The sequence below is a fragment of the Athene cunicularia genome (genome assembly GCF_003259725.1).
Source record: "Athene cunicularia isolate RWA chromosome 7 unlocalized genomic scaffold, athCun1 chr7_part2, whole genome shotgun sequence".
Classification (NCBI taxonomy): domain Eukaryota; kingdom Metazoa; phylum Chordata; class Aves; order Strigiformes; family Strigidae; genus Athene; species Athene cunicularia.
Genome location: NW_020799108.1, coordinates 2,978,428 through 2,994,972, shown reverse-complemented (window position 1 = coordinate 2,994,972; position 16,545 = coordinate 2,978,428). Strand labels below are relative to the sequence as shown.

At 36.4% G+C, this 16,545-nt stretch overlaps 1 protein-coding gene across 1 annotated transcript in view; it reads right to left on the bottom strand.

The window, feature by feature from the left end:
• Positions 1 to 16,219, bottom strand: part of ADAM23 (ADAM metallopeptidase domain 23) — an 84,612-nt gene extending 68,393 nt beyond the window's left edge. Inside the window, exons 1-3 of the mRNA XM_026853196.1 lie at positions 16,216 to 16,219; positions 15,857 to 16,083; positions 4,625 to 4,701 (exon numbers count right to left, since the gene is read on the bottom strand). Of these exons, the coding sequence (XP_026708997.1) occupies positions 4,625 to 4,701; positions 15,857 to 16,083; positions 16,216 to 16,219 (308 nt within the window). The remainder of the gene's footprint in view (positions 1 to 4,624; positions 4,702 to 15,856; positions 16,084 to 16,215) is intronic.
• Positions 16,220 to 16,545: the final 326 nt, after the last annotated feature.

Below are 16,545 nucleotides of genomic sequence, written 5' to 3'. Positions count from 1 at the left end.
TAAAAAATAAGAAATTGTTCAGATATAGTAGGATCATAAGATTACTCAAATACACTGTTACAATAAATGAATTTACAGTATTGTTTGAGTACAAAATACGCATTTACTGAAATTAATGAACACTTTTAAAGGCTTTTTATATAAGTTGGGTTTTAAGACAATGGCACACATTCCACAGGTAATTTATTGAGTTTGGACAGACAATCATAGCTGAAATACAAAAAGTTTAACTTTTCTAATGGAATTAATCGCTACCCCACTAGTACCCTATAATCTTTCTTTTCTGTACTAAGAGCATTAACTAAAAACATTATTCAACCCATTACAGATTAGAAAAAGTATTACTTTTTGCATGAAATTATTTCCATAAACCACATATCTGCAATTATTATGCCTTGTCATAAATGACATCACACTGACAGCCTGAAATTGGTCATTTAAGTGTACTGAGGAGCAAGATATCTGAAACTTCAGAGTAGCCACCTTGTTAGAGACTTCAAAACTAATCTTTTTTTCCTGAGCTGTCTGGTCATAAAACGCTGTCAAAAATGACTTTTAGGATAACAAATTATATGTCATCTGTTTTAACACCTGTAGGCCTTGTGCAACTGAAAATTCGATTACCCATTCAATCTCCATACAAATCTTAACACTTGAATTGTCTCTGGATTCAAGAAGTTTGATGGGCTTAAATTTCATTCAAGCTGCTTGTGCCATTGTGCTACAGCAAGATAGAAAACATCAAGTAAAAAATTATATTAACATGTTCCAGAAACTTTCAGATTGCCACCTGTTCCTCTCAGAAAATCCTGACAGTCATTAATGCAAGTGAACATTCAATTTTCCTCACCTCCTGATTATAATACTTGCTGGGAAAAAAAGAGCAGTTGAAACATAAGGTAGGCAACTGCACAAATTCCAACAAAGGTAAAGAAATCTTTCAACTAGAACCTGTTTGTAGGTAACAATCATCCTCTGATTTTAGCTTTCTATACTCAAAGAAGTTTCCTTTAGAAAATGCAGGGACAAAATCAGAATACACAGAATGCACACACAGAGTAGGTAACAGTAACTCACCTTAGAGTAACTGATACAAATATATATTCAGCATATTCAAGGGTGTTCCAGATTTTGAATATGTATTCTACATGCAACTGCATTATTTTGAGCAACGGCATATAATAGTTCAAGTCTGTGGCCCTGCTGTTCTTCTGCCTTTCCTTTTGACTAGACATTAGTAATACCAGTATGACAACTAAAATCCATTGTAATCCAACATAGCAGCAAAAGGTAGCATTTTGCTGAACACATAAATGTAACAGAGATCCAAGAACAGGTCTTATTCAAATCATTGTCTATGGGTATTGACAATTTATGATGTTACAAGTTTTATGACTTCTGGTTTTACAGTCTTATGTCAAGTCAAAAAGTAGGACAGGTTTTTGAAGTAACTCTATCTGGTTCTGCTCCAGAAAATAGAGTCAAATGTTTATGAGTCCAAAAAACACTTAGGAAGCTAGAAAAAGACCTCATGTATAAATAGGCAAATGGTAGGGATACCAGTAAGGCACCTGAACACACTGCACCTTACACAGAGCCAGTAAGAAAATTCTGTCCAAGAGCAGAACTTCACACAAGGTGCACAGCAAGCGATCTCCCTCTCTCTGTTGAAGTGAAAGACACTGTATTTTTTGATAACTTATAAAACAACCACAGTTGGAAAAAATAAGTACTTTTCCTTTCTTTATGGACCATTTACTGTTATAAACAAGCAAGGACGAACAGCAGGGCTAGACGATGGGTAACAATGCAAGGTGTGCTGGTTTTGGCTGGGATACAGTTAATTTTCTTCATAGTAACTAGTAGGGGGCTGTGTTTTGGATTTTTCCTGAAAACAGTGTTGATGATACAGAGATGTTTTTGTTACTGCTGAGCAGTGCTTACACAGGGTCAAAGCCTCTTCTGTCTCTCAACCCACTCCACCAGTGAGCAGGCTGGGGGTGCACAAGACGTTGGGAGGGGACACAGTCAACCCCGACTGACCCAAGGGCTATCCCAGATGATATGGTGTCATGCTTAGCATATACAGCTGAGGGAAGGAGGAGGAAGGGAGGCAGGTTCAAAGCAAGGGCATTTGTCTTCCCAAGTAACTGGAATCCTGCTTTTCTGGAGATGATTGAACACATGCCTGCCAATGGGAAACGGTGGATTAATTCCTTGGTTTGCTTCACTTGCATGTGCGGCTTTTGCTTTACCTATTAAACTGTCTTTATGGAGAATGTAATCAGGTTTGTGAGGGTATCTGTTATCAGCCATTCAGCATAAGAGATTAGGACAGGAAAAGCAACCAACAGCCAGACACACAAACCCTAATGAACAAGAAATGAGTTCTGGTCTTTTGTTATTATCTCTGTTAGGTCACTGACTGATGGGCCATAGAAGGAGCCACTCTGGCACATACTTTGAAGAGGCTCAACCAGAACTTTAGAACAGACAAGAAGTGGTAAACAATGTCATCATGGGTCTTCTGGGAAAGAACAAACTAATTACAGGATATCTGCAGCGGCTTGTGAAAATGTCCAAACATTTTTATGGGACATTCAGGAAAGTGCCAGAAGTAGGGAAGGTGAATCAGAATGGCCCAAGTGTGGGAAAATGGAGAGAAAAATGCTTAAAAAAACCCGTCATTGATGTAAGCTGCAAGTCAGTAGGTTTGTTTGGTCCAGCCCTGCACCTGATCACTGCAGTATGCCCAATGTTTCTACTGAGTCCTACTTCTACTATTTTCTATATGGCTTTGCTCTCTCTTCTGCATAGGTGTGGTGTGCAAGCAGTGTCAAAAGTAAAGAAAACTTCAGAGTCAGTCTGAAGTTGAGGAGACAACTATGAGGAGATAGTTCCTGTATCTGGAAAGACCTAAGGTCTAAGCTGGTGACGAAGTGAGAGACCTCAGGCCTAGACATGCATGTCTGATGAACCTGAAGTCTGTGTTAATATTTTAGTCTGTGAATGTGGGCATGTCGAGAATCAGGACAGAGCTGGTGCAGATATTTAACTGGCAAACTTCCAATTCCCATCAGCTGGAGAAGAAGTTTATCAGGCTGTTTGTATTCTTGTTCACCTGAGTGCTGTTTGCATTCATATGTGATGCCAGTAAAGGCAGTGTTTCTTCTGTGATGGTCTGTGTGACCAGCCATATCCCACGTACAGTCCCATCTTGGGAATGTGTGTTCAGTCTTGCTACTAGGAACAGTGGCAGCAGACCAAGAGGAGAAATACCCTGTAGCTTAAAGGCCACTAGACACAGGTTCCCTTCACAAATGTGTAATGATTATACCACTGCAATTACTTTACATGGGTCCAACCCTGACTCTCATAAAGCACCATAGTCTTGCACTGCACTCTTCCAGAAGCGAGAGAACACCCAGTTATTTCAAGGCTTCTTTCTCCTTCCATTTTGTATGCCATCCCCTATCTTCATACTAACTCATCTTTTATCAGCCACTCAAGACTTTGTGTCACACTTTAAAAGATGGGACTGTAAGAGCAACCTAACTTCAAAATCATGTGTGGATGAAAGAAAATTTTCCAGTTCACCTTTGCAGCAAAACATCTGATAACTATTAGCCAAGAAGCAAAATATGGGAATATAACAGTTCAGCAAATTTTATAAACCCATAGCTTTCTGCTTTAAAAATATATTAGATTTAATAAGCTGGCATTTTTCTCCCTAACAAAACTTTTATTACATGACAGTTAAGACCAAAATAAAACTTCATATGGAACTCAAGACCAGAGGAACATGTTTTTTTTAAACCAGTATGCAATTGTTTCTGTAAATTTGTTTCTCCTTTAAGTGTGCTGACAGGCTCAAAGGCAGCAGAAGAGGCAAATGCACTTTTAAGCAATATTGTAGATATCTAACCTGTCCAGTACTTAGTACTGATTTTATACTTCTACCTTATTCTTAAACTTCCTCAGTGTAAGCCTTCAGTGGCAAAAAAATCTTTCATTACAATTTTTAGAAAGAATACATAACTCCATACCTTCAGCTGGGAATATAAATAGATGCAAACTACTAAACAGTCATTGACCTGTATTACAAATCAGATCTTCTAAGACCTGATGATTGTGTCAAATTGTCTTACTGGTAAATGGACTCTAGCTGCACCTTTCAGTACAACCAAACTGTTAGGATTCCCACCTCATTAGAAACTTGATTATTATAGTGACAATAGCATGTTTTCCAGATCATTAAAGATGAGGCATTCATACAAGTATCTACGATATTCCTACACATCAACTTGAGCAACTAAAATAACATCTGCATGACAGTTCATCAATAAGTAAAAAAATACACAAGAAAATCCACACCTTTCAAGCACTACTGGTACTGAAATCTCTCTGTTTTATCATGAATGACAAAATTTTAAAGGTATGTATGTTATGGATGTCAGCAAGGGTAACAGTTACCTTGCTTAAAAAAGGCTGAATGTTATTTTGTATTATTAAACTTGGATAACAGCATATTTTTTTCTGCAGATCTTGGGATTTCATGTGCCCTGACCTTGTACCATAAGTTAATAAGAGCAGGAAAGAAAGAAACCTCAAATTGCGCACTTACTTATTCAACGTGAGGTCAAGGATGAATTTGGAACCAAAGGCCTCAATCTGGAAGCTTGCCTGGGCCAGATGTACAGCCTGTAAACATGAACACACAGGAGTACTATACAGTTTTGCAGAACATTTAAAGTTGTCAAAAGAATCATTAAGTATTCTATGCAACAAATGTGACAAACACCCGTGAAAAACAAAGTTATGGAAAACATGCTTATTTTCATGAATCTCATATACACAGGAAAAGTTCTGCCCTTGTACCAAATGCTGATTCAAAAGGATTTGCCTTTTTAGAGGATAAAGACAGGGAAGCAAACGGTACCTGAAAAGCATGCTTTCGAATACACACTCATTCCTCACAAAAACAAGGGGGAAAAAAAAAGATTCACATAAATGTATATATTTTGCCATAACCAGATGGCTCCTTAATAAAAGCATCAGTAATGTAGTATACTGTTCTTCCAATTATGTTACTGCATTCATTCACTTTAAAAGGCCTGAAATAATTAAAGCATTTGTAATACAGGCCTTCAAATAAGAAAAATCACAGCAAGGCTTGTATTACATGTTATGAAAGATTCCTTCAAAGTAATCCCTTCACAATTAAAGGCTTTCTACTCGGCATTGTAGCCAAATCAGTGTACAGAAGACTGATGTTGCTCAACATACAACCACCAAAAGAACATTAGCTTGTCTTGCATATGGAGTTATAACTTTCAGGATATTCAATTTTTGTCAGATATATAAATGTATTATTTATTCTCTTCTATACTGTTGTAACTGAAGCCAAAGATATTTAAAACATGCTCATCTGTTTTCTAGAAAAATAAGGGGAAGATAAGATTAGTCCAATAATTTATTTTTGTGAAGACACTGGTCCAGCAAGGTAGAGGAAATTAGATCTGAATTTCAGAAAACCTCTTCCCTAATAACGTCCTAATCAAATTATGCTTACTTATACACTAATTTGATACAGCATTATTAATTACATAATGTTGGAATATTACAACTAAGCTCTTCAATCAAAAAACAAACAAACAAAAAAATCTGTTTGTTATTAAACATCACAATGTATCTTCAGGTACATCACAAAAACTACAAAAAGTTCTAGCTAGTTTATGGCATAACTTCAACAATATGAAGATTAGCTTTTACAGCCTACAAGGACTACAATTTTGTTCTCCTTTGGAAATTTTTCCACACAGGATAAATTCTTTCTGTTACTCTTCCATTCTTGCACTACACAGAGCAGCACTGATTTTCATCTTATTTCTCTATGCATCATCTTTCATAAAAGCCCTCAATATAATTTTAAAAAACTAATTCTAAAAGTTGCTATAGTGACTAAAATCGGCTGTGATATTTCCTATGTTAGTTTATCATTCTTTGCCCCCCCGAAATATCATTTCCCTTTCAACAGGTTCACAGAGCTTTGTTGTCAAGCTTCTTTGAAAGAAGCGTGTAGTTACAAAATATTTTAAATATCTTTAAACAATCTCTTACCAAAAGCTTGGGGTTTGTTTATTAAAAAACTACAATAACTTTAAATAAGAATTTTAAAAATAATATTCCTAGGTGATAACTAAAATAATATGGAAGCAAACCGGTATCAAGCTTTCTCTCTGTTACATCTTTTGGTAAATGAATAGTAACAGTTGTATCACCAGTTCACCAATTAACTGAGATAACACTGGCCTGACAAACTCAGTTTACAGCTGCTCTGAAATAGTGAAATAGCCTAAGTATAAAAACAAACAGTTGACTCAATGGAGAGAATCTCCTAGTAGCATGCATGCCTAGCAGGAGAGGCTTTTCAGACCTGCTTCACTCTTCTGCACACTGAAACCAAGGAACAAGTGTCACAAGGAGATTTTCAAGAACCTCTTTGTGACAAAAACCTCATTATGCTTTCAACATGCACATGCATTAATTTAATATAAAAATTTTAAAAAGCATGAAAATTTATTAAAGGAAAAGGGTTACAATTAGTTTTATCCCATAAAGATTCCACTTAAGAGTTACAGGAGCTACTGCTTCATGTCTCCTTTACATGTAACATTTACCTAAAATTATGTGTCTTCATATATATGTCACAAACAAGACCTTAATGCTAACTATCTGGAAAGTTTAAAAAAAGCATGTACTATTCCATTAAGATCATTCTGAAACATAAGAAATGAAAACTACAGAATTTCTTAAAGTACCTATTTTTTATTATGTTTTACATATACATATAAAAAAATATCTATCTCAGTTTGGCAGTTTTTCAAAATCTCCTGCTTGAAAATAAACATGGTAATTTTGAGTATACTGCATTTTTACATACAAACAATGAAGACTGAGTATTTTCTTTAAGATCACCATTTACAGATCTAGGACATCACATTCCTGACAAATAACATGGCAAAAAGTGACTGCCCAATCAGTATTTACTCAGGGCAATATATCATTAACGATGGTTACAAGTCATTTTAGAAACAATACTACCAGTGATCCCAAATGTTATACTTACCCAAGTTGAGCAAAAAAGTAACATCAAAAGTGACTATATACTTTTTCCATGGTGTTTAGAAATAAAAATACACTCCTTCCTTTCAGTCTGATACAAATGCAGCATTTCTTTCACTTCTCCTTATAAGACTATGCATTACTTAAAATGTGTATTTTTTGAAACACTTTTTAGAAGAGCAGCATGAAGGCTAAATAATCATCTGCTAGAGAGATACCAAAGTATTTTGTTTCCCAATTTATTTTTGGTTTTGTCACTACTGTTGTTCTGACTGAAAATTCCAAACCAACTAAATAAGCTAAACTCTAGAATATCTTTTCTTTCAAGAAGATTCAAGCTACTTAACTGATTAAGAAAATGCTTAAGTTTGATGGATGACATACCACATCAAATAATAAAACACACTTTAAAAGCAATCACGGCATACTGAAACATGTCAAAAATCTTGAAACTTCAGCACAACACATTGAAAGGGAATCACAGAATCGTCCAGGTTGGAAAAGACCTTGAAGATCATCCAGTCCAACCATTAACCTAACACTGACAGTTCCCAACTACACCACATCCCTCCGCGCTTTGTCGACCTGACTCTTAAACCCCTCCAGGGATGGGGACTCCACCACCTCCCTGAGCAGCCCATTCCAATGCCTAAAATGAATGGGCTCAAACAAATGAATTTCTGACAATTATTAAGACTAAACTGTGATGTGATGTATGAAAGCTTTGCTTGTGCTTTGTTTCATTTGTTTCTCACAGACTCCTGATTTCTCAACTGTTTCTTTATGTCTCTTTTATCTGTTTAGGTATTAAAACACTCGTTAGGCTCCCTATGTAAATCACAGATACCAGACTCAAAGCCTTCAGTGGACACTTGGGCAATTCCTGAAATGAGATAGGGGGGGGCTCAAACAAAGAGACACAGAGACCCTATTATAGGGAAACCAATTCTGCTGATTTAGGTGGGAGACACCTGGACTTTACTTCACAGCGCATGCTCGGGAAAGAGGGTCAACTAGCAAACACTGAAGAAGACTACTTACTTCCTCCCATGACCACCAAAGACCCTCACCCTATTTTCACTATGCATGCCCAGTCTATATATATTCCAGACTATATATTCTGGGAACTCATTACTATAAGAAACCCCTTTCTAGGAAATCTAATTAATATGTATGATTTGCATGTATGTAAACTGATGTCCCTTGCTAATTCTTGGGAGCCCTTATGGTGGAGAATCCCCAGGGCAACCCCAGCACTGCTAATAAAGAATAGCTGCTTAACAGTTATATTGGATTCTGACTTAATTTCTTTGTTTCAAGATAAATGTACTAAAAATGTACCAAAAATGTACCTGTATAAAAAAAAAACAACCAACAAACAACAACAACAACAACAACAAACAACCCTGGATAGACTCAAGATCAGGAACTCCCATCAAGGGCTGATTCCTAGAAAATCCTGAGCCACAAATTGCCGGAGTCTGGGAGACCAGTCCAGGATATCTCACTCGGTGACTGTTCTTCGCTCCTATATCCCTCCAGAGGCATCTGCTACTGATTGCTCTCAGGGACAGCTAGGCAGACGTCTAGTCTGTTTTGTCCAACCAAGCCCGTTCAATGATGCATATGTATCATCCTTTAAGTTTCTAAGCCATCAACCTTGTATTCTTTATCTTTCTGCAGTTTAAAATTATTTAAAGTAACTTGTATGCTCTACAACATTGTCACAAAAAAGTTAATCTTGTAGAATTAGATATTATATCCTTGCTATTTCTGAAAACAACTACTTCTGTATATAAAAACACCACTTGCTATCTATTACTGTGCCCCACTTAACAGATTTAGCTAGCCTGTACACATCAGCAACTGCTTCAAAGCAGCTGACACTAGTTTGCTACCCTGCAGTAGGTCACATTCTCCACCAAACTTAGCTCAAACCGTTAGTTACAAAAAGAACACTGGATTTCTAAGTCCCTGCAGTTTAGCAAAAACATCATTTTGAATCCAGGTGGATGTGATACACCACTGCTGCAGCAAAATACAGATTTTGTTAAGCCAGTTTAATAACAGATAATAACCCATGAAAGTCATAAACCAGAAATCAGGTGAAGGTAATAAGACTAAAGTATTTAATCCTGAAACTGGCTTTTTTCCGTAACAAATCAGCACAGAAAGCTACCACTGAGTTGTCACTAGAGTTTTTAAGCTGCTACAATCATCATGTACCACCATGATGGGAGGAAGTATTTCAAAAAAGTATATGTGGAATTCTGTTATACAGCTTATCATTTCACAGTATTCTCTTATCAGCTACTGTGTAATATAGTGCCTGAAATATAATCTGAAATATGATGTTCCTCTGATTGGCAAAGAATTATAAATTCAAGCAAGAATATAATGTAGGTTAGCATATATTTTGAAGAATATATATGCGCTAGATATCTTACCATGTTTTTTCACTGGAAAAATACTAAACATTACTTTCTTGTACCACTTGCATACAGGTGTACATTCACATCGGCATGAGTAATCTTTATTTACATAAACAGGTGACCAAGCTCCTTTGTACCTGTTTGTTTATTATTTAAAAGCCTGTGCAGAGGTTCCTGCTACTCCAACAGCAAATCTGCATTACATAAAGTTTTTCTGCAGCAAAGACTTACTGACAATATATAGAGGAGAGGGTTGAAAGAGGATCTGAGTCTTTAAAATTTTTCCTGCCCCCAAATCCAAATTGTAGGGGAGAATAAAAAAAAAAAAAAAAAATTTTTTTTTCACTGGAAGCTCAGATCACTAGTTCTGACTCTGTAATAAGAGGTTCTTCACACTAGGGATATTCACAGAATCAACTATGTTGGAAAAGACCTTGAAGATCATCTAGTCCAACCCTTAACCTAGCACTGACATTCTAAGAGTGCTGTAGCTGCTTCTGCAAAGCAGTAGTTCTCAGGGTTTTTTTCAAGCTAAAAATCCATATAGAAAAAAAAAAATCTAGTTTCTTTGAAGTAAGTCATCAGCTTACTGTTTTAAAATAAAAGTGGACTAGGAGGCTCTAATTAGAATCTCAGTTGTACTGACCCACGTCACAACTTGAACACTTTCTTTGTTTTCCTTATTGCACTTGGGCATCATTTGTCCATAATTCTTTCTGCAGATTTTCAGGAATTTTGCAGCCATCACAACCAACAATAAAGTTACTATATTGGCTTTATCTTCTTCGCAGTAAAACTATGTCAAACTCAGTAACATGTTACTCCAAAAATATTAAGTTCTGTCATAAGTCTTTAAACAAAAGTAACAGCATTATTTAACTGATGGATAGTACCTGTGGGTCTTCTGCTATATTCATACAGATATGATCTCCAAATTACAAACTCATTGCTTTTATAAATATATTTTGCATATAGCTCTGCTGACTAAATTAATAGCCAAAAGCTGCCTTTCTCACTTCAGTAGCTGAGCAAGGGGTTTCATCACTCCCATTTCGTAATTAGAAACCCAAGTCAGATTTAGATGGATTTTACACCATTAAAACATTTTTTATCTAGATATTAATTTTGATAACAACAACAGTTTTGGCACAAATCAATGTGACTTACTATGTATTAGTTCCTTACTCTTCTTGCAGGTTGTTTGCCTATCCTCAGACTTCATACAGAAGCCATCCTCTTTAGTGTTTGGAAAACATCTACTATATGGCACACGTGCTGAGATAACCTTCCACTACTCATTGGAAATAAAGCATTTCATACTGAAACAGCATAGACAAATGTCACAGCAGCATGTAAAAATTCATGTTTAAAACATACACGATTTCTGAAAAGTTCCTGTTGATGACTCGTTTCTGGTCTTTAGTGACTAATAGACAGGTTGGTTTGACACACTTGAACCTCAAGCCTTCAAGACTGGAAGAACAGTTGTCAGCAGAGGAACAAAGGCTCAGCCTTACCTCTGAAAGCAATCCTACTTGGTTTTTTTTAACCCCAAGGGCCAGAACCCACCATTCTCTCACAGCACAACAATACTTAGATAACCATCCGTAAGTGACACATTGTCTCTAAAATCCTATCCCTTTCAGGGTTTTGTTCATAAGACTCTACAAAGTAGTGTATCCATAGCTTGGACCACTTTCCTGCAGTACCAAGATTCCCACAAATTCTAGAACACCTATAAACTTCTTTTTCTGTCGGAACAAGGCCTAACAAGTACAAGTGTTGTACTACCTAACACTTAGGAACTGAAGCCTTTTGTAGGTTAATACTTGAAGCTCATGAGAGGACTCAGAAATAGTTTAAAAAAAAAAAAAAATTAAAAACTTTTAGAAATATTATGACCCACATTTCAGCTAAGGAACCAAGATGTAGATCTAATCGAGGAGAAACTGGCATAAAGAAAATGGCCTTCTACTCCCAGAAACTAAAGGAGGTAGGAAGACCAATTTCAACCCTCCTGTCAATAACTACTGGAGACACAGAGTCCAAATAAGCCTTTTGCATTAATATAAATTCAATATCAAATAGAAAAAAAAGTACACAAAATCATCCATTTCAAGTAGTGTAAATTGAAGCTGCACCACAGAAAGTTCTGAAAAAAAACTCTTGCAAAGCCAGCTTCTCCAACAGTCTTAAACTCATACACATAAGCCACATGAAGTTCATTCATTATTTTGATCAGCTTTGCTTACATGGGGATTCAAAGTTAAGACCTGGCCTAATACAGGCAAGAGAAGACAATAATTAACACACAGGATTTTTATCTGGAATTTTAGTAAGAATTCACATGATGCCCCCTCTTGAGAGATTAACCATGATGTTTCGTCTTTTACAGAACAGGCCTATTTTTTCTTCAAAACCACCTCCTTTGCAATAGCCGAGATACTTGTTTTCCTGTTGTCTTAAAGATGTTTCACCTCTTAACTTTCATATGCTACAAACCGAAGTTGCGTAAAGGACTGAGACAGCACTGTATCTCAACCTTAAAAGCAGGGCAACATAGCAGAAAACATAACATTCAGCTTGGCAGGAATATTTTCTTTATTTAAACAACAAACAGCTGAGCTGAACAGAAGCACCTGGAGTTTTTATGCCAAGAAAAATAGCCCAAAATAAATACAGTTGGGAGGTGGGGGAATGGAACTGTCTTCACAGTCAGACATCTTTTTTTTTTTTTTTTTACAGTCATTAAGGTCTGTAAAAGTTTTCTTAATACCTCCCTCCTCCCCAAAATTACACTAACAGCTTAGAATTATGCATGAAGACACTGCTGCTTTACAATTTCTGAGAGCTTGATTCAGTGGTCTAAAAACACTCAGAAAGCAGTCTTCCTTCATATGCACCTAGTTCAAGCTATTTTTCACCCAAAATTTGTTAAGGTTACTCTGAGTTGTGTTTCTCTGGCAACCCTATCATCCTGAGATCACATCTTGTGTTGCAAGATTTTTCCCTCTGCTGGCCACCATAAGGACTCGCTCCCAACCTTTTGTGACAAGTTGTGTCCCATACAGACTTCCCACTAGGTCCTAACAATCTTGTATATGCAGTCTGCAAAAATGAATCAAAACCTTCATCTGGTTCAATGAAGAGGTTACCAGTTCATTCAAAACCCCACCTTCATCTGCAGAAGTTTAGAAAGACAGAGCAGCAGAACACAGATGACTCAGACCCCTTCAGCAAGTTTAAGGATTCTTGTGAGCTTCTTCAGTGCTTTTCTAAGCAGATGCTCATTTTTGAGTATTTCACACTAAAAATAGCTTCAGAACTTAATACCAGCTAGACTTAATTTGACTATGAGGAAACAGGTATACAGACTTTAGAGGCTTCAAGCACCAAGTATTTAAAAATAAAAAGAAAAAATACATTATGTGCTAGAACTCTGTCCACCTTGGAAATACACCACTTCACTTAGTCAAAACTATGGTGAACATAGATTTTCTTCAACACTGAGAAAAAACTTCTTAGAAGAATGAATGACAAAGGTTCTACCAACCATTTAGATCACATACACCCTCTCATTATGATGGTGTTTCACCAGATTCAAAAGGGGATACAGAGGATCAGTGCCAAGAAAGCAATTTATTATTTAAATTTTTGATTCTCTGGTACACTGTTTCCTCCTCCAGTCCCTCACTTCTACATACATTTTAGGAAGAAGGATGAAGACCCTTACTTTTAGGAAGATACTTTCAAAAATAAAATATTTTAATCATTTTACACAATTATATTTCTCTAGCTTTACCTCTTTCTTCTCACATGCACACAATTTGCTCTACTCTTCCCCTCTGCTTACAATGACTCAGCAGTTCTGAGGTATTCAGGCCTAATCCCACAAACTATCCATATGGTTTATATTCTTCTGGCCACTATAATGAAGTTCCACAGAAAGGGGTCTACTGAAAAATATCCATAATTAGGCAGTATATCCACATCATATGTCTATAAATGCTCTATTAAGGCTGACAAGAAAATACAGGTTAAAGGATGTATGGTTCCAAGAACAGTAAAAAAGAACAAAAAAGTATTTTTATTCCTCAGCTGTCCACTATGTATATGATATTTGTTTTTACTTTTTTCACATGCTAAAAATCAATCCTAAGCATGTATTTCTTTCTTTACCTAACTCTAAAGGTATTTTGGTTATTTCTTTTTATTACCAATGTGGGAGATAGCAAAATCTCACAAGTGGGATTTATTACAATATAGCATTTATTTTAATTCTGGGAAACCGCTCCACAAAAAAAAAAATCAAAAGCCTCATGTATCTTTCACAATCCAATTGCACTCCATTTTCTTCATGGATTCTTTTGCTTTTACATGCTAGGCAGATTTCCCCCACCTCCCCAGTTATTGCTCTACAGAGACAATTATGGTGAATGTTAAACAAAACAACATAACAAAAATATTTGTTATTATATTGTTGGTAAAATAGATGGAAGGGCAAAGAAATTACTTCATGCAAGGAAAGACACAAGATGCAAGTTGGGGGGAGCCCTTTATGGTGCTCTGGAAGCAAAACATGCAAAAATTAATCCAGACAAGGAACATAATCCACCCCTTCCTTCAATTAAATGGATCAAAGCAATAGAAGTTTCATGCCAGAAGAATGAAGTCAACATAATATCATCCTCCACGAAGCCCCAAGCTTAAAGAACCCTTCCATGGGGAAAAACTGCAGTGTTAGCATTCCCTACGCTTAAAAGGGATACAGTGAGTAGAAAGGAGATCCACTTTACACAATAATCAGCAGCAAGCATACCCAAGGAAATCAATACCAATCCTGTCAGCACTGATCTCTGCAGAGCTTTATGCCAACAGGTAGATGAAAGGTAGGGCATAGGAAGGGTAGGCAACAGCAGCAGTGTTCTTGTGAGCAATGCTGGGTAAGTAAAGAGATTGGCAGACATTCTCCTCTGTGGATTCCCAAGAAAAAAAAACTCATGTAGATACATGGAAGAAGCACAATTCCCAAAGGCAGGTCTGCAAGCATTTGCAAACCCTTTTCTTTCCACATCCCTCTTCAAAGAGGTGAACAGAAAGTCCCTAATGTTTATTTAAAAGAGTGGTCTTGCTTTAAAGGGGCATTAGTTCTGAATGTAGACTTCTCTTAAGTAGCTCCAGTTTCCAGCAACCAAATAGCTTTTCTGTGCCATCCATAACATACTGGTGTATTTAGATGCATCCAGTAGTACATACTGGTATTCAGGTTCCATAAGCAAGGAAGAAACCTTTCTTCCCACTAAAACAGCAAAAGTACACAACTATCTCATCTTTTTTTTTCAGAGATTATACAGTGCCTTCATATTAATTCCACATCTGAAATAGCACGTAATCCATATCAACAAAAGCATGTATAATGCATAACAAATTCACTTCCTAAAACTTAAAAAAATAATGCAATTCAATAGCAACTCCATTATAGCCAACTCCTTCTGTAATACCATACATACTGATCTGCTTTGCTGTCTCTCTTCTCTACCATGGCAATCTCTTCCTATACAAACCATCCTTACCTTCACTTAACCTTTTAAACCTGTGGGAATAAATTAATTCTTTAAATCAAAAACTGTAAAAGTAGGATGGAATAACTTTGAAGGGTGTCTACTAAGTGATATAGTTTAGAATAGGTTTACTTCTTTACCAAGTTATTTCACAAAACCAAAGTTTGTTCAATCCCACGCAATTTCATTTTAAAATTTACTATTTGCATCTGCGCAAAATGAAACATTGTCATTAAAACCAAAAAATGCAGGTATTCTTTGACAAAAACTAGTAACACTTTACAGCTGTCTTCACTGGCCATACACTGGCAGGAAACCAATACTGCACTTACTTGGTAGTGCATGATACACTCAAAGCCAAGTAAGGTCAGGATTCTAAAGAAACTCCCTATGCAGACATTTCTGCAGTGTCGAGCTATTTCAGAAGCAGCATTTTGTTGATGATGGTGTAAGTCAAGACACTAGAATCTACACTTATCAGACAAGTCAACTTTGCATAATTCCCTTTTGGTTTATCGACAGTTCAGCTTCCGAACCATCCTGAAATTCAAAATTTTTAAATTAACACAAGGGAAATTACATTCCTGTTTAATTACATATCCTCCTTTAATTGCTAAAAATGGTGGTAAGGACCACCATTAAGTCTCAAAAGATATACAGAACAAAACATTCAAATACAGTTCCACATCACATATTACCATTTTGAAAATTCTGCAGACGAGCCTCTTTTTACCCTACCTGGTCATGTTTCTGCTGGTGCTTTGCTTTTGTATCCAGGATATGGTAAGGGGTTTCAGAGTCTCTGTTGATGTAATAGATTAGTCTTGAAGGCAGTGTGATTTCTTTCTGGACTGCATTGCTGTAGCCGTTATTTTTATTGTTACTGCTTTTATTCTGTTGAAATGTATTCTCTTCATCTGGCAGTGCTCCCTCTATACCACCTGCCGTTTTATTCCAATGCAGGTCTGAGGAAGAAAGACATGCCAGCCATAAATTAGACGGCAGAATGTTTGTTTCCATTAAAAAAAAGCTACATATGTAACTTGCAGCATTCTAACATTTCATGCATCGCTCGAGTAAACAAAAAGATAGCTTACTCATCGAGGTAGATCTGATTCCTTTTTTCACATGTAAAATGGTTTCAGAAATAACATTTTTTATTTAAATGCATATACATTTTCATATGCAGTCATGGATTATAAATATTTTAATGCCTCTCAACCTCCAAGATGAAAAAAACCCCACTGAATGGATATGTAGTTACACCCTTTTTGATAGTCAAGTTCTCTTCTGTCAAAGATGTACACACACACGCACAAAAAGACCCCAAACGCACATCTACAAAAGTCTAAGAATACTCTCGATGTCCTTAAGACAAACTGAGTTTGAAAGCTAAGAACAGTCTCGATGTTAAGACAAACTGAATT